We start from the raw sequence: 16,403 nt of genomic DNA, 5'->3' as shown, positions 1-16,403 counted from the left end.
ATTCCCCGTAGTAGCATGTGTCACCTCAGGAGCGAACTACCTTATTTCTGCGCACATCGAAGCCTTATATATAAACTAGAGATGATGCTGTAAATGACGCCGTAAATGACGCTGTAAATGATGTTGTTCGAGTAAATCGCGATGATCCCCTCGTATATATTACACACTCCACCAGAAGCGTGTGTCTCGTATACTCGAGACGGACTGCCGTTGTTGTCCTTTGGTGTCCTTTGTGTCCCTTCGGAGTACGCCAACGGCTCAACGCTAAACCCAATATAGCAAGTAACCATGCAAATGGCTGTCAAATGGCCGTCAATTCCACTAAATTCCACTAAATACCACTAAATACCACTAAATACCGCTAAATCCCATTAAATGCCACTAAAAATCACTTAATGCCAGTCAAAGGTCCCCTTAATCTCGGGTACGTCAGGAACATAGACTCTCTCATTGGCTGCTCACCCTCCAATCCTCCCCAATGAACCCTGGGGTCCCCCGTTCGCCGTCATCCCAAGATACCGTACATCCCATACTCCATACCGCCCGGATACCGCCCAGATATTGCCCAGCACCCCCCTCTCCTCAGACCCGTTTCGAACTTCACCTTGCCTCGTTTGAGATCTTACCCATTCTACTCCTCCTCTCAACCCTCAACACACTCCCTTGATACTATCATGACTTCCAGTCAAACAAACACTCTCCTTCATTGTTGACCTTTCGCTCTGTCAATCCCGTCGTGTACATACATATCAGACGAATACGCGATACCTCATCCACATGCGATACAGCGCAATCTACCAACACACATAGGAGTTGATCTCTGAACCACTCACTCTCTGAACCTCATGCTTTCTTCCTGCGCTCTTTAGCAATATACCCTCGTTTTTTTCCTGCTTCAATGCGTGTTTGATACCGCAACGACCGAAGCCAAATATCTCGACGCTGCGACACCAGCAAACACATTACACCTTCTCTCAATAATCTATCTCGATTGACCGATTTTACACACCGATCAACCACCACACTCTCTATCCGCCATGTTACCCAATCTACGTGGCCTCGCCGGCCTCTCCCTCGTCGCTCTTCTTGGCCTCGCGACAGCCCAAACATTCACAGACTGCGATCCTACGACAAAGGAGTGTCCCGAAGAGGCTGCGCTGGGTATGAAATACAACTTCGATTTCACCCAGGAATCCAACGGCTCAACCTGGAACGTGGAGGCAGGCAATGCCAATTATCAGAAAGACGGCGTTCTTCTTCCCATCAATGCAAAGAAGCAGGCGCCGACGCTCGTATCGCAGTTCACCATCATGTTTGGCAGAGTCGAGGTCCACATGAAGGCGGCCCGTGGAAAGGGAATCGTATCGTCCATCGTCTTGCTTTCCAAGGATCGCGATGAGATTGACTGGGAATTAATCGGTGGCAACGAAACCCACGTCCAATCGAACTACTTCGGTAAAGGAAACGAGACATTATTCGACAGGGCTTTCTGGCATCCTCTCAACAAGCCCATGGACGAGTTCCACAACTACACGCTTCTATGGACCGCGAAACAATTGGACTTCTTCGTCGACACTGAGAAAGTCCGCACTCTGATGTACGAAGATGCCCTCGGTGGCAAGAACTACCCCCAGACACCTATGACCGTCAAACTCGGCGTCTGGGCAGGCGGTGACCCTGACAACAGCAAAGGCGTCATCGAATGGGCAGGCGGCGAGACCAATTACGACAATGTGCCCTTCCACATGTATGTGAAGAGCGCCGAAATTGAAGATTTCACCACCGGCGCCAAAGCATACAAGTACGGCGACCTCACCGGAAGCTGGGAGAGCATCCAATCCATCCCGTAAGTCCATCCCCCACCCTTTATAACCCACCAAAGCAACCCCTAACCCCAACACCAGCGGCAACTCCACCCAGCGCCTCCTCCTCCTCGACATCAAGCCCCCCCCAGCACCCACCATAAGCGACAAATTCAACGCCCTCCCCTCCTCCTCCAAAATCGCCATCTACGGCGGCGCTGGCGGCGCCGCCTTCCTCCTTGCTGCCGCCTGCCTCTTCTCGTGCTGCCGCAAACGCCGCCAGGGCGCCCGCGAGGCCAAGGCCTTCCGCGCTAAGCAAGAAGCCATGGACCGCGAAGACGAGGCTTATCAGATCGAACTCAAAGCCGCGGGGATCAGCCCCGACGCGCTAGGTCCCAGCGGTATGACGGCCCAGGAATTCGCTAGCGGTGGCGTCGTAAAGTCACCTGGACTTGACCGCTCGATGGACCCGCCTATGCCTACCGTACCAGCTGCGTATCAAGGTGCAGGCGCGTCTATCAAATCACCCACTGGCTCCCTCCGCCCCGGCGCTGCGCCCTACGGCGACGCAGCCGGTCTGCGCAGTCCCGCGCTCGCGTCCCCCGGTTACGCAGGCGGTGGGCAGTTCAATAGCCCCCGCTCTCCTGGTCCGGGGGGGTACTCGGTGAACTCGCGCAATGTGAGCGGGGGCGGGTATGTGCCAGCGGCGGCGCCGAATAATTCGACCGAATACTTTGCGCCGCAGCCCAGGACCAATACACAGGGCTCGTGGAATAGTGCGGCGGCGGAGAATATGGGCAGGTCGGGAAGCTCGAATTCGCAGAGGCCCAGGGGGAATGGGGGGTATGGCGGGGGTGCGTTTTAAGGTGTCTAGGGTGCCTGAAGCGTCTGGGCCGCAGGGCTGGCGGTTATGAAGTTTGGGGGTGTGGAGGATTAATGACTGGCGTTGGGATGTGATCTTCTTTTTGTAGGACTGATGGGTTAGGTGGTCGTGGGGTTTAGTACTCCAGGGGCCAGGTGATAGATACCAGACGTGTAGACGTTCGTTCTTGAGTGCCTCGATTAGGCGATGATGGATATTTTTCTCGTCCATATTTGAAAATGGAGACTTTTATCTCAACGGTAGTAAATTACTTCTAAACCGTGACAATTTCTTTCTATTGGGTTGTGGTAGCCCAAGAAGCACGAACTCTCACATTACTTACAACAGTTCACCACATGGAAAGCCTCACCACATCCAAACAACGCAATAACAACCAACCCTATCTTAAATCCCCCATGTCCATCACACATAACCCCCTCATCCTTCTACTCCCGCATCCCAGCCTTACCCCGCCCGCCCACAACCCATGATCCAACACCCAAAACGGCTACCCGCCCCCACCGCGCCACGGGCCCAACCGCGGACCGCGGTGGGAGTGGCACCAACAACACCAACAGTGGTGGGGTAGCGCCAACGACAGGTGCTGGCGAGGTGCATGTAGCGCCAACAACGAGGCAGACTTGATGGATGATAGGCAGGCATTGGATGGGGAGGTAGAAACGTGGAACGGGGTTATTTGATTTTCGGCGGGTAGCTGGAGCCTCGTTTGTATGAGGGGCCTGGGGTATAGATAGTGGTTGTGCCATTTCTATCTTACGAGAAACCGCACATACACCCTTCCTACAAGCAAACCAACCCAAAAAATGGGCGCCTACCTCTCAACCCTCCTGAACCGCCTCGTCGGCACCACCACTGTCCGACACACACAACAAACCCACACCTACCACGACCTCAAAGCACCCCTCCCATCCAGCCACCAGTCATTCGACGAAAAGTTCCCCCTCCTCACAACCACATCCGCCGCTTCACCTTCTACCAACTTCCTAGTCCCAGGCGTCCCAAAAACCGACGCACAACTCGCCGACGAATTCAGCGGCCTGATTCTCTTCTCCCGCACCCCCACCATCTTCCGCCATCGCCTTTCCACCACCTTCCCCCCTCCACCTACTACTGCTTCCGATGTCAGCACCACATCGTGGACATCGTCCCTCGCCCTCGCAATCCTCCACTCCATCACCGCCGCCATCGAAGCCGGTGTCCCGCTTGGGGCTGCGAAGGAGGTTGTGGAGACGGCGAACAGGGATGTAGAGGGGTGGATTGGGGAACATCCGGTTATGGCGGGGGTGGTGGCGATGGTTGTTGCCCTTGGGGTGTTGGTGGTGGTTGCGCCGTGGGTGGTGGAGGGGTTGGGGTTTGGGGGGGTGGGGGTTAGATTGGGTGAGTGATGGCCTCCTTTTTTTGTCCCTTGCTGTTTGGTTTTCTTTGGGTTGGTTTGGTTTGGGGGTTAGGGGTGATAGGGGCTAACATGGCTGATGTGTAGGTTCGTTCGCGGCGAGATGGCAGAGTATGTATGGTGGTGCGACGCCGGGGGGAAGTCTGTTTGCGTTTTTGCAGCGGATGGGAATGGTTGGGTGGTGATAGGGGGAGGTTTGAAGGAATCAGGGGTTGGAATTTTTGAGAATGAGTGCTTTTTTGGGAGTGGTGAAGGGGACGAGATCTAGAGGGGACTAAGAGTTTGATTTTGGAAGGCGATTCGCGGAGTTTAGATACCGATAGCGAGAATAAGGGGTAGGATGAGGATCGTAGAACGGCGAGCAATATTGGATCTTGCCTCAAAACTACTTCGATGATGTGAGAGAACTTGCCACACTTGTGAAGAATATTGTCCGAAACCTTTGACACCAGAAAAGCGGTGGCTTCGTAAACTTATAGGCTCATAAACTGGTGTAGTTTAGTTTTTGCGCAGACTCAGCTCCATTTAAATGGATATGCGCAGAGACACCAAATCGACTTGATAAATGCGAATTGACGAAAGCGAATTAACAAGAGCGACTTGACAAATGCGACTTTAGCAGCCTTTTGCGCAAATCTAACTTATTATACATGAATATGCGCACAAACTTCGTAAAACTTGCCTAAATCGACGGTGTCGATTTTAGAATATAGCGCACATCTGTCTAAATTTAGGTTAATTTGCGCTAAATCACGAAACAAAGTAGGCTTGCTTAATGACATCAAATAAAGGCAGCTTAACGAAATGAAAGGAAGGCACGAAGGAAAGGAAGGCACGAAGGAAAGGAAGGCACGAAGGAAACGGATGCGGCTTAAGGATGTAATATCAACCTAACGATCAACGTAACAATGCCATCGCCATTGCATGCTTCCATAAGAGCTCACCCTGACTTCTTCTATTTGAACCCTCTGACTTCTATAGAGGCTTCCATAGGATTTATTCTTTTGCGTAAATCCAGCCCATTCTACTCAGATATGAGTAAATTATAGTGATCTCGCGAGATCTCGCGGGATTTGGCGTTTTGCGCATATTTAGACCCATCTAGATGAGAATGCGCAATAAATCTATGAGTCGGTCCTCTCGTTTGGCTTCTTCGATTCTCTCGTTTGGCTTCTTCGATTCTCTCGTTTGGCTCTTTGGTCCACTCGTTTAGCCTCTACGCAAATTCAACCATGTGAAGTTGAGTATGGGCAAAAGATCTATAAATCGATCCCCTCGATCCTGCTTCTTCGACCCTGTCATACTAGCTTTTAACTTCAACCAACCTTTAACTATGTCATGATAGTAGCTTCGATTGTGCCGACCTTAACCTTGTCATACTAACAGATCCGATAGCGCTGGCTTAATTATGTAGTAACAGTAAATTCGACCGTGCAAACCTTAAACCATGTTATCATATTAGCAGGCTCAATCGCCCATGCCGATCTTGGCCGTGGCATAGTAGCAGGTTTGACCGCGTCATAGACGCCATTAGGATCATTGACGCCATTAGGATCGACCATGACGACCTTGATCATGTTAATTAAGATGCTAGATGTTTCCGCAAATCTAGACCCTTCTTACTAAATTTGCGCCAAAAAGCTTTGCAAAGCTTCGGCATGATCGAGATTCGTATGCACAACGAAGGCTTCGCAGGTATCATGAAAGCTTTGCAGGCATTACAAAGCTATCAAAGCAAGCCTCTAATGACATGAGGCCGCCTGCCATCAAAGCCTCTTGCAGCACGGAAGCCCTTTGCAGCCCTTTGCGAGCCTTTTTATGGCACGGAGCAAGCTATCGAAGCTATTAAAGCCCCTTGCGACACGGCCTCATGACACGAAGCTTCTTATGGAGCCGAAGCCTCTTGCGGTAGAAGGCATACAAGTTTTGCAACCGGAAGCCTTATGCGGCAGGGAACGAACCGACTTATGGAACGCATCCCTCTTATAACAAGGGGGAGGCCATCGAAACCTCCTGCTATCGAAGCCGCTTGCGGCACGGAACATCGTACCGCACGGAAGCGTCTCGTAGTAGAAGACGTCTTACGTACAACCTCTTACGATACAGAAGCTTCTTGCATCATAGAAGCCTTCCATTACAGAAGCCTCTTGCTATCGAAGCCATCGAAGCTATCGATGCCTCTTGCAGATGAACGGAAATTTGCGCAAATTCAACTGTTTCTTAACGAATATGCGCAAAATGATTTCCGCGGGACTTCGCAGTGCTTTCAACTTCAGCGCAAATTCGATTATTTCTTAATGAATATGCGCAAAGAATACTTCCCGCGGGGCTTCGCGGTGTTTTGGTTTCCAGCGCATATTCGATAGCTTCTAAACGAAAATGCGCAATAATGCAATACCATAGGCTTCTATAGCGTTATGTTATGACATGTATGTGTGCAATGATATGGGCAGTGATATGGGCCTCTTGCACCATGAAGCAAGCTATGGAGGCTATCGAATCGAAGCCTCTTGCAACACGATGCAATCGATCGAGGCTATCGAATCGAAGCCTCGTGCAACACGATGCAAGCGATCGAAGCTATGAATGAGACATAGGATGATATAAGGAGTAATGAGACGAGCAATAACAGAAGCGTATGATACAAGGAATGATAGAAGCGTAAGATAGAAGGGGTGATAGAAGCGTATGATAGAAGCGCAATTATAGAAGCGCAATGGTAGAAGCGTAATGATGATAGGAGCAACCTTTAGGAAGAGCGATGAGACGTAATGAGACATGATGCGAAATGAGATGCGAAATGAAGTGTGTAATGACATGAGTAATGAAAGAGTGAAAATGGAAGGTTGGTTACTCGTTGCGTCCTGCTCATTGCTTAATGCTCGATTCTAGATACGCGGTGCAGTTTGCTGCCTGTTGAAACTTCCTCAATGCATGGCACATCCACCGTGCGAACACTATAGTATACCATACCAGAAGACGACATAAGCAGCTCAACCGATCTCGGAGCCCTCAAACCCAGAGTTATCGCGAGTTGTTGAGTGTTGAGCATTTCGCCGCGATTGCCCTCGCCCCTACCCGATCAGGCTTCCCTCACACCCTCACCTGACCTGCAACAAACTGATAAAATCCCATGAAACAACCAACAGATGCGATGCACACGACAACAGAGCAACACACATGGGGGATGCATACAACATCAAACGGATATTACTATATTTATAGGGCTAACATCTCACACATACCTTGGCACATCCCAATTAACCTCGCCTTATCCCATCCTTCCCGAATGGCACAAGTGGACCAGCCAGGGCCCTTTTTTATGGGATCGACGCGGCGGCGACGGAGAGGCGATAGTTGATCAGCGCTATGAGCTCTCGCGTACTTTGGTACAGTACATAACCGCCCCGGCACTCGAAGCTGGATGCGGGCAAGACGAGCGAAGAAGGGGCTAGAGCCTCGCACTCCTTTCTTCATGGAGCAGAGGCGTGCGGCGCGGGAGGGACGTGGCCGAGGAGCGGTGGGGGTGAGAAGCGCGCAGGAATGTGGGTGTTTTGGGTCCGATGACCGATACTGGGGATGTGGGATGGGGGAGGAAAGATGGGGATGGCCGGCGGTGTGGCGGATGAAGTCCGGGAGAGGGAGGAGTGGTGAGAAAGAAGGAGGAGTGTGGGTGAGATCTCGGGGAGTTCGGGGAGTTATTTTTGGGGGGGGAGAGAGAAGGGGGGGTAAAAGAGAGGGGAAGAAGGCACGGAGACGCCACTTCACGATGTGACGGGCGAAGCGACACGATGGGAGCGAACCACACCGCACCAAGCAATGTCGTGATGGGGAGGATGGGCATGTAAAAAGCGGGTTTAAAATAGGGTCCTGTGCGTAGCTTTTTATGGCATTTGCAATCTTTTCACTTCTTTTCGCTTTTCGCTTTTTTCTTTCTTCTAACTGCCCACATATAAACATGATTTTCACGGATGTACAGATACTCCACGGGAATAATTCCCCACATCAGCTCTCCACTCTGTTTTCCGTTTTGTTCTATACGTACTCTGTACGTACTAGATTCGTAACGGACCCTATGGCCCCTATTCTCCGTGGCCGGTCCGTGGACGCGGTAGGTGGGAAAGGGTAACGCGATGGGGTAGCGATGGGCAAAGATGGATACGGATAGATAGAGATGGCCAAGAGAGGGACGCTGAGGGTTTGTGTGAAGTACATTACTGCACGTTGGTGGAGGTGATGCACAGCGGTGGAGAGGATGCGCGGTGGTGCTCACCGGCAAATCAGTTGCGGAACCCCCGTGTCATGCAAGGCTGTGGCAGGATTGAGCCATTAGGAAGGGAAAGAAAGGGTAGGAGGGAGACAACAGAGGGGGACCGGTGGGGGGATGATGGGAAACAGAGAGGACAGCGAAGAAGTGGTGGAGAGCTGGTGGAGAGATGGACACTTGGCAGCCGCAGTAGCGTGAGTACGTCGCTGATTACTGTGCTGTAACGCTGACTCTAGCGCAAGGCTGAGAAGGGCTATCACAGCACTATCACAGTACTACCCAGCACCCAACAAGACCTAACAAGACCTACCAAGACCTAAGAAGGAATACTTTTTTGAAACTGTGGAGAATCGAAGAAGTCATGCGCGCCTTCCCTGTTGCCCTTTTTGTTCCTTCTGCATACCAAGAAGTAGAATCCTAGTAATCCCAGTAATCCCATCAATCCCAGCACGCCTAGGAAGGCTAAGTGCTGCTAAACAACACCTCCGTAACTGCTAAAAACTGCTAAATCGCTGCACAAGTGGTGGTCTAGAAGTCTAGAAGTGGCCTAGATCTAGTGGCGCGCCCTATTGCTCTGTTCCTTCTTCCTCGTCCGCCTCCTCCGCCGCCTCCGCCTCCATCCAACCATCCCCTCACTATCGCCCAGCCCATTCCCCTCCTTTCTCCATCTTTGCCCACAGTACAACCAAGACTCCTAAGAGTTCCAGAGTCCACTTAACATTACACGCCATTACATCAATCCAGGTACCTGACATTTCTGTGACAGATACATACACTCGCCGAGTACTCATGTACGTACACGGCACTGCTCCCGCCTAAGAATCGTAGTACCATAGTATGTACCTCCCCTCGTCCCCCCTCTTCCCCCTCCTCCCTCCCTCAACTCCGCGCCCGCTCTCAGCTTTTGGCTGACGAAGGATCGTGAAAAGGAAGAGAGAAAAAAAAGGAGATTGTTCTGCCGGAGTACTCTACCTGATTGAGTAATGTATGTGTTTGTATGACTGGACACAACCTGCGAGCCATCCATACAAGACACGAGGACACGAGGACACGAGGGCACCACTACCACCACCAGTCCTCATTCAATAAAGTGGTCTGCGGGTGAATCCAAATAAGAATATATAACCACTTCCCCCCCCTCCTCCCCTCTCTCTTTTTCTCTTTCATCCTAATCACTCAATCGCTCAATCTCTCACTCTTGTCTCCGTTCAATCGTTGAATCTATCTTCACACTCGATACCCAATCCATTTCCCACCTTGCTCTCGTTCTTACCACAAACCTCCCACCACCAACCCCCCCCAAACCACAAATATGCAGTCAGTATTCCACCGGACCCTCCGACGCTCCCCAGGCGCATCCCCCCAATTTACCTCCCTCCTGGACTCCGGGCGCCCGTGTTCCAATCCCCAGAGGACCCTTCTCCAATCGCGACCCTCCGCGCAGCTAAGATCCCAAACTCACCGTTATTTTTCCTCCAGACTCCCCACCGCTACAAGGCCCACCACTTTCAAGAAAACCCGCGACCTCTTCCGCCTCGATGGCAAAGTCTACGTCGTCACCGGAGGCGGCCGCGGCCTCGGATTAACTATGGCCGAAGCCCTCGCCGAAGCCGGCGGAACCGGTAAGTTCTCCCGAAGAGCCCCTCACCCCGCCACCAAAAACCCGCCCCACAATTAAACTAACGCGGCGAAACTACAGTCCACTGCCTCGACTGCCGCCCTGAAGCCGGCCCCGATTTCCTCGAGGCACAGGCCCGCGCGGCCGCTGACACCGAGTGCGTCGGCTCGCTGCACTACTCGCAGGTCGATGTGCGCGATGTTCCCCAGATGGAGGCCACATTCGCTACCATCGCGGCCCAGAACTCCCGCCTGGACGGCCTCATCGCCGCCGCGGGCATCCAGCGCGTGCAGCCTGCGATCGACTACTCGCAGGAGCACATGCGCGAGATGATGGACGTTAACTACGGCGGTGTGATGTTCGCGGCTGCCGCGGCTGCTCGCCAGATGATCGCCCACAAGACCCCTGGAAACATCATGCTCGTTGCTAGCATGTCGGGGAAGATCGCGAACAAGGGGCTCATTTCGTCCGTCTACAACTCCAGCAAGGCCGCTGTTATCCAGCTCGGCAAGAACTTGGCTATGGAGTGGGCACCACACGGAATCCGCGTTAACAGCTTGTCCCCGGGTCACATTGTGACACCGATGGTGCAGCAGAACTTCGATGACGAGCCACATCTCGAGGCCCTGTGGGCGCGCGAGAACATGATGGGCCGTCTCAGCTCCCCGGAGGAGTTCAAGGGCGCGGCACTGTTCTTGCTCAGTGATGCGAGCACCTTCATGACGGGCAGCGAGCTCGTCATTGATGGTGGACACACCGCGTGGTGAGGGATAATGATGGGGTGCGCCTTGGCTCCTACTAGGGGGGTCGTTGGCGGGGGGAAAGTAATGCGTTTGGATGAGGCGTCGTGGGGACGGGGCGATGGCGATCGCGGGGTGCATTTGCGGCTGCGGTGGCAGCCTTGGGTTTTAGATCGTGCTTGTGCTACGTGCAATGATAATGTTTGGCGTTTTCGGATACCCCATCAAATTGTGCCACAAACATGCAGTGCGGTGATGTGAAGCGTGAATATTGTGTTGCAAGCCACTACTGACTAACCCCTTACCCCTATTTATGGTATATGCATCCTCAGGAGCCAAACACTAAACACTGCCTCGCGGAACTAAGGCCCTTCCCTACAAGACGACAACTGCTCCGCGAGGCTCCGCGAAACGACGCGCGCATATCTGTCTAAAACCTTGCGAATTTGCGCAAAAACCCAAAGACCTGTTCGGTCGACATGTTGAGTTCGACATGCGAGTCGCGCCTTTGCAAGACTAAACGTGTCCTGCAAGGCCAGACGCGATTTATGCGATGCCAAACGCACCTTCCTTCGCAATGCCAAACGTGGCTGCCTTCGCAAGGTCAAACGCACTTTGTTTACATGGCCGAATGCACTTTCCTCCGCAGTGCCAAACGCACCTTCCTTCGCAGGGCTAAGAGTACATTCCTTAGTAAAGGCCGAACATGTTCTGCAAAGCTAGACGTGTTCTGAAAACCAGATGTGTTCCGCATGACCGGACGTGTTCTACTACAAGACCAGAAGTCGTCTGATGGGTTTTGTTTAAGAGGCTTATGCTAGGTTCAATGTCGTATCGAGTTAATGGCACCGTATCGAGGCCAACCCCGTATCGAGGTTAATGCCGTATCGAGGACAATGCCCTATCGGGTTTAATGCCGCCGAGTTCAATGCCATCGAGTTATCGCATAGTATTTGCGCGTATCTACTTCGAAGTAATAGATTTTATACGGAGAGATATACTAAAGCGCATGTTGTATAAAATCGACCTCATTAAAATAAGCAAGTTAACCTGGTTATGTAAAACAAGACAGTCCATAGGTTGCCTATGGCTGCTTAATTCCCATCAATATGTACGCTGTATACATATGCACAGATAGCTTTTCGGCTCCATCACCCCCGACCTAAGCAATGCCAAACCAAGCAAGGTCGACCGCCTCATGGACAGGAACAGTGTGTCCCACGCCCTGGCCAGAGTATCCAACAAGCGTAGTACCATAAACCGACTGCGTGTAGCCAGCATCGGGGGTGTTCTGGTTCGTCGCCGTCTGCGAGACGCCCAGAACATTGGACCACTGCTTCAGAGCTTCGGCGTAGTTGGGGTAAGCAAGCGTGGTGTCAGCAGTTCCGTGCCAGCTACATGAAAAGGTCAACCCCGCCATTTCATACAAACTCTTGTGGGGAAAAGGGGGACTTACATCAACATCTTGGGGTACGACCCGGTGTATCCTGGGTAGTAGCTGCGAACCTGGTCACCCCACTCCTGCGCGGACTTGATCAAGGTGCCGCCCGAGCACTGGCTGTTCCAGCCTGGGGTATCCTGGCCCGGCTGCGCGCCTGCAACGTAGAAGCATCCATCCGGAACGCCCGAGTAGGAAGATCCGGCCTTGAAGACATCCGGGTAGGCGCCGGCAAGGACATTGGTCATCATAGCGCCAGAGCTGGAGCCGGTGGCGTACACGCGGTCCGCATCACCGCCGAAGTTGGCCACAGCGTACTTAACCATGTTGACGATAGTCAAGCTGTCACCGCCACCATTGTGGGTGAGCGAGGCAGTCGAGGCGACGTCCCAGCAGCCGCCGGAGGAGGGCGCGTTGGGGTAGATCACGATGAAGCCGTGGGTGTCAGCTAGATTGGCGTATTGGGTGTTGCTGAAGTAGGCATTGGCAGTGCCGGTGCAGTAGTGGATTGCTACTATGATGGGCGCAGGTCCGGACACGCCGCTCGGCACGTAAACGTACATGCCGGCTTTAGTAGGTCCATCGTTGAAGGCTGTGACCTGCTGAAGGGAGGAGGAGAGCGCACTGGCGAGGCTGGCCAGGGTGGCCGATACGGCGAGGGTCGTTGGGGAGAAGCGCATGTTGGGCCCTTTGTTTTGCTAGTCGGTTCCGGAGAGCAAATCTGGGGATGATGCCGTGGTGATCGCAGATAAGAGGGGAAGGGAGCTTCCATTTTAAAGAATCTCTGACAGCGGTCCGACGAAACGGCTTTATGGTGGCTAAGCCTTGTGGAGCGGGTTATCTGGGGGGAAATAGGCACTTAGATTAGGCAGTTACGCCTCCGTAGATCTGTTACCCAAGAGCTTCAGATATGTGGTTAGTATGACGAGTTTAAACAAGTTTAGAGAGCTAGATCCTTCGTGGTGTCAGATAGATATTATGCGGGGCCCCGTGTTGTGACCCCCATCAGTCAACGGATAAAAGTGTTTCCCTGCGCTTGGTCCAATTGATGGCCAAAAACCTGGAGTACTCAAACCGAGACGTTGACCCACCTGGCGATCCTCACTCTGTTTGCTCGCTCGCTATATCTGCCTATATTATATGTTGCGTTAAACAGGCCATTGCCCTCATCATGCCCCACCTACATACTTAATTTCTGTCCTCCATATGCCCGTGAAAATACGTAGACCCTTGAGCCCTATACTTATAGCTCGGCACTGGGCTTAGCATGAATTCCAGGCATGATTACTGAGGGGTAAACGTGGCAGCGCTCGGTAGTTGTAATGTAATAAATGGAGTTTAGGGCTTGAAAATAGAATATTATATCGTGGGAGTAATGTGGCCATTTAGGAGTTGAGACATGCGACTGTGATCTAGGGAGGCTTGTGTCACTTTTCAACGGAAAGTTGACACATGATGTTATAGAGTAGAGTGCTGAGCGGTTGTTGCCTCCATGGATTTATGCATGTTCATCGTTTCGGAACGATGCTATTATTTCAGAACAGCTCGGAGAGACATATTCATCAGGCAATGCATGTGGTATAAGCACCTCAAATGCATTAATTACTCAGCTAGCTTGGCTGTCTTGGCCCCTCATATAATTTCCTGATTGGGAATACGAACTTAGACGACTGTACAATAAGGAGATGTAGTTTTTGAGACTACTGCATTTGATTATGGATTTTTCACTAGAAATCGCTCTGATAAACTGATTATGAAAGCATGGCGGCACAGGGCGCTTATTTTAGTTGCTTCACCATCGACAACTCCCAAGGAGCTGTTTATATACCCGGAAATGGATGAGATAGCCAGCAGATCCGGGAAAGGAAGGCCCATATTAAGTCAAAATCAGGATGTAGTAATTGCAAAGCGCTCAGGGTCAAGGCATGATGAAGTTTGGCCGACGTTGATATCCAACTACTTACGGGCGAAGTGCGACCTGAACCAGGGTGATCGCATGCACTGACACAGCATCCTTGGCCTCCTGTTGTGTGGCTGACGGCGGTCCGACGACAACTTCCCTTCCTGGAAGGCTTCTATCATCAATCATCCCGTTCCCGCCTTTGACCCTTTTTCAGGGTAATTCTCACATACGACCATAGACTCAAGAGAACTGGGCATCCCGTCCGCTCTGCCATACATAAACTTGAGATCGGTGGATTAGTAGTCTCAATCGTGCCAATAGGCTTAGTGTAGAATGCAGGTCCCTGCCGCCTAAAGGGTGATCTGAAAGTGAGCCGGGGCTGAGCAGGGTGACTGGGGTGAGCGGGGTGAGGCGAAATACGTTTTCGTGTCAATTTCGCGTCATTTTCGCGCATTAGGACTGAAGTTTTGGCGTGGTAGCGTACGCAACATAGCAAGGGCACCTTGCTCTTATTTTCCAGATGATTTGCCATACGTCAGTCATATTTATGAGCCACTTATCTAGGCCCCGAAACTTGGGTTTACTGAGGTTCATTCTCACTGGTTGTAGAATTTGATACTGAGAGGAATATGGATTTGACAAGGTGGAATTCGAGTGACGCTTGTGGAGTGTCACTCATTGATGGTTTGTGGGAGCTCAGTTACGAAAGGAAGTATAGCCCGCTCAGATTGTCGAAGGAGGCGTCTGGACTCGGATAGTCTCCTTACCTGCTCCGCTACCCCTTCCTCTCTCTTACAAGGGTTTATTTATATTAACTCACGTTGGGAAATTCAATGCAACGTAACAGTTTAATATGCTGCATACAAGGAGCATTTGGCGAGTTTTCTACCTAACGTTTCTTCCAGGGGTCCCCAGGAGGCAGGATGTTAGGATACGAGAAGTAAGGTGCTCCGCTACAGCGTGGCCCAGCCTATATGTAGCGGTAAGCTGGCTTCCTCTAGAAGCCAACGATTAGTTTATTAGTGAATCCATTGCCATTGCCGCCATACTACGTATATCCCTAAACAGAATCACTTGCAGAATGACCCTGCATATGCAAGGCCAGCGATACTATTTGAACTGGTGAATGAGCGCCACTAACGGGAATCTGGCGGGATGCGGACCGCTGCCGATGCCAAGATGAGGGGCTGAAAAAAACGCCTTCTGTCGATTGGCTCGGTAAGTGAGCTCAGTTGCAAACCAGTCCGTGCACCGGAATGTGATGATGCCAAGCATGCGAAGCATGGCCAGTATCACCAGTTCCGGGCTAGCGTTTGAGCCTCAAAACGCTGTTCTGGGCACTTAACGCAAGGCCCGAGCCAGACTTACTTCCAGCCTACAAATAGTACGTAGGCCACACTAGATATATTAGTTATTCAATTGATTATATTACTGTATTCTACGGTTCTATATACTATGCTACTAGTGGCCCCATTCCAACTGTTCCAAAGTGATATTCTAGTCGCGCTCTCGGAAACCCTACCCAACTACGATCGGTTCCCCGAGTATACATACCCTGTTATGTACTGTACTGCAGGCATACTAATCCCTAAAGACCAACAAAATGTAGTACAGTACATATTGATCCTTCAAACCAACCAACATTTACGTAAAGAAACTCCCGCGATAACGGCAGATCGAGGACAGCCCGGAACTTGAAGGTAGCAATGGCGACGTAGGCCAGAATACCTATAAAACCGTCTCATACCCTCAACATTCTGCTGCCTACCTCATCAACCAACACTCAGTCTAAACAATCACTCAGAGCAACTTTCACCAGCAACTAGCATCCAGCATTCAACTCAAGATACAAACCCCCTTATACCGCCACAATGCAATTTACACTTCTTGCTGCAGCTCTCGCTGTTTTCGCCACTGGCGCAATTGCGGACAACTGCAAGCCTGGTCTTTTCTACTGTGGAAGCACTCTCGTTAGCAAAGGTAAGAACGTACTCCCACACTTCTTTCCTAAAACCAAAACTAACCAAGACGTTTCTAGGGAAATACCAGGCCCAAATCGACCAAGCTATCCACGATGCTGGCCAGCAAGAAATTGACAATGGCAAGGATGATCTCTTCTATTGTGTAGGAGGCAATCAGGGTGTTATTGATTGGCAGAAACGCTGTGCTGGTGGGTGTATTGATGCTGGAACTGACAAGAGTGACCACTGTTAGAAGTTGTCAGATCTCACGGTGGGCCTTGCAGCATCGAGAGTCAGAATAGGTAGAATAGTAATACCAACGGAATACATACCTAATTTCCCGCCTCAAGAAGGACTCCAATTCGGCCATCTACTTTTCTGCCGCCTGATTCTTTACT

At 51.4% G+C, this 16,403-nt stretch overlaps 5 protein-coding genes across 5 annotated transcripts; 4 read left to right on the top strand and 1 right to left on the bottom strand.

Annotated features, from left to right (window-relative positions):
• Positions 1–390: 390 nt before the first annotated feature.
• VE01_09007 (uncharacterized protein) lies at positions 391–2,726 on the top strand. Its single transcript, XM_018278424.2, has 2 exons — positions 391–1,846; positions 1,905–2,726. Exons 1-2 carry the CDS (start codon positions 1,038–1,040, stop codon positions 2,665–2,667), a joined length of 1,572 nt encoding a protein of 523 aa, XP_018126773.1. The 5' UTR covers positions 391–1,037; the 3' UTR covers positions 2,668–2,726.
• A 504-nt stretch (positions 2,727–3,230) lies between these two features.
• VE01_09006 (uncharacterized protein) lies at positions 3,231–4,070 on the top strand (the record flags this gene model as incomplete). Its single annotated transcript, XM_018278423.2, has 1 exon — positions 3,231–4,070. Exon 1 carries the CDS (start codon positions 3,489–3,491, stop codon positions 4,068–4,070), a length of 582 nt encoding a protein of 193 aa, XP_018126772.1. The 5' UTR covers positions 3,231–3,488.
• Positions 4,071–9,513: 5,443 nt separating this feature from the next.
• VE01_09005 (uncharacterized protein) lies at positions 9,514–10,926 on the top strand. Its single transcript, XM_059464026.1, has 3 exons — positions 9,514–9,662; positions 9,825–9,967; positions 10,045–10,926. The coding sequence occupies exons 1-3, from the start codon at positions 9,658–9,660 to the stop codon at positions 10,728–10,730; spliced, it is 834 nt and encodes a 277-aa protein (XP_059319374.1). The 5' UTR covers positions 9,514–9,657; the 3' UTR covers positions 10,731–10,926.
• On the bottom strand, positions 10,925–13,166 carry VE01_09004 (uncharacterized protein). The gene is made up of 2 exons (XM_018278421.2): positions 12,160–13,166; positions 10,925–12,097 (listed from the first exon to the last, which is right to left on the bottom strand). The coding sequence occupies exons 1-2, from the start codon at positions 12,819–12,821 to the stop codon at positions 11,866–11,868; spliced, it is 894 nt and encodes a 297-aa protein (XP_018126774.1). The 5' UTR covers positions 12,822–13,166; the 3' UTR covers positions 10,925–11,865.
• Positions 13,167–15,915: 2,749 nt separating this feature from the next.
• Positions 15,916–16,355, top strand: VE01_09003 (uncharacterized protein; the record flags this gene model as incomplete). The annotated part of the gene is made up of 2 exons (XM_018278420.2): positions 15,916–16,024; positions 16,083–16,355. The coding sequence occupies 2 exons, from the start codon at positions 15,916–15,918 to the stop codon at positions 16,256–16,258; spliced, it is 285 nt and encodes a 94-aa protein (XP_018126777.1). The 3' UTR covers positions 16,259–16,355.
• Between the last annotated feature and the right edge of the window lie 48 nt (positions 16,356–16,403).

This window comes from Pseudogymnoascus verrucosus (genome assembly GCF_001662655.1).
Source record: "Pseudogymnoascus verrucosus strain UAMH 10579 unplaced genomic scaffold scaffold_53, whole genome shotgun sequence".
NCBI classification, from domain to species: Eukaryota; Fungi; Ascomycota; class Leotiomycetes; order Thelebolales; family Thelebolaceae; genus Pseudogymnoascus; species Pseudogymnoascus verrucosus.
Note: the sequence above shows the minus strand (reverse complement) of the source record. Positions and strands in the feature narration are given on the sequence as shown.

Coding starts and splice junctions, on each gene's coding strand:
- VE01_09007 (XM_018278424.2), top strand. CDS start 1,038: ATGTTACCCAATCTACGTGGCCTCGCCGGCCTCTCCCTCGTCGCTCTT. Junction 1,847..1,904: donor GAGAGCATCCAATCCATCCC/GTAAGTCCATCC, acceptor CCCCAACACCAG/CGGCAACTCCACCCAGCGCC.
- VE01_09005 (XM_059464026.1), top strand. Junction 9,968..10,044: donor CGCCGAAGCCGGCGGAACCG/GTAAGTTCTCCC, acceptor GCGAAACTACAG/TCCACTGCCTCGACTGCCGC.
- VE01_09004 (XM_018278421.2), bottom strand. CDS start 12,821: ATGCGCTTCTCCCCAACGACCCTCGCCGTATCGGCCACCCTGGCCAGC. Junction 12,098..12,159: donor TCGTACCCCAAGATGTTGAT/GTAAGTCCCCCT, acceptor CTTTTCATGTAG/CTGGCACGGAACTGCTGACA.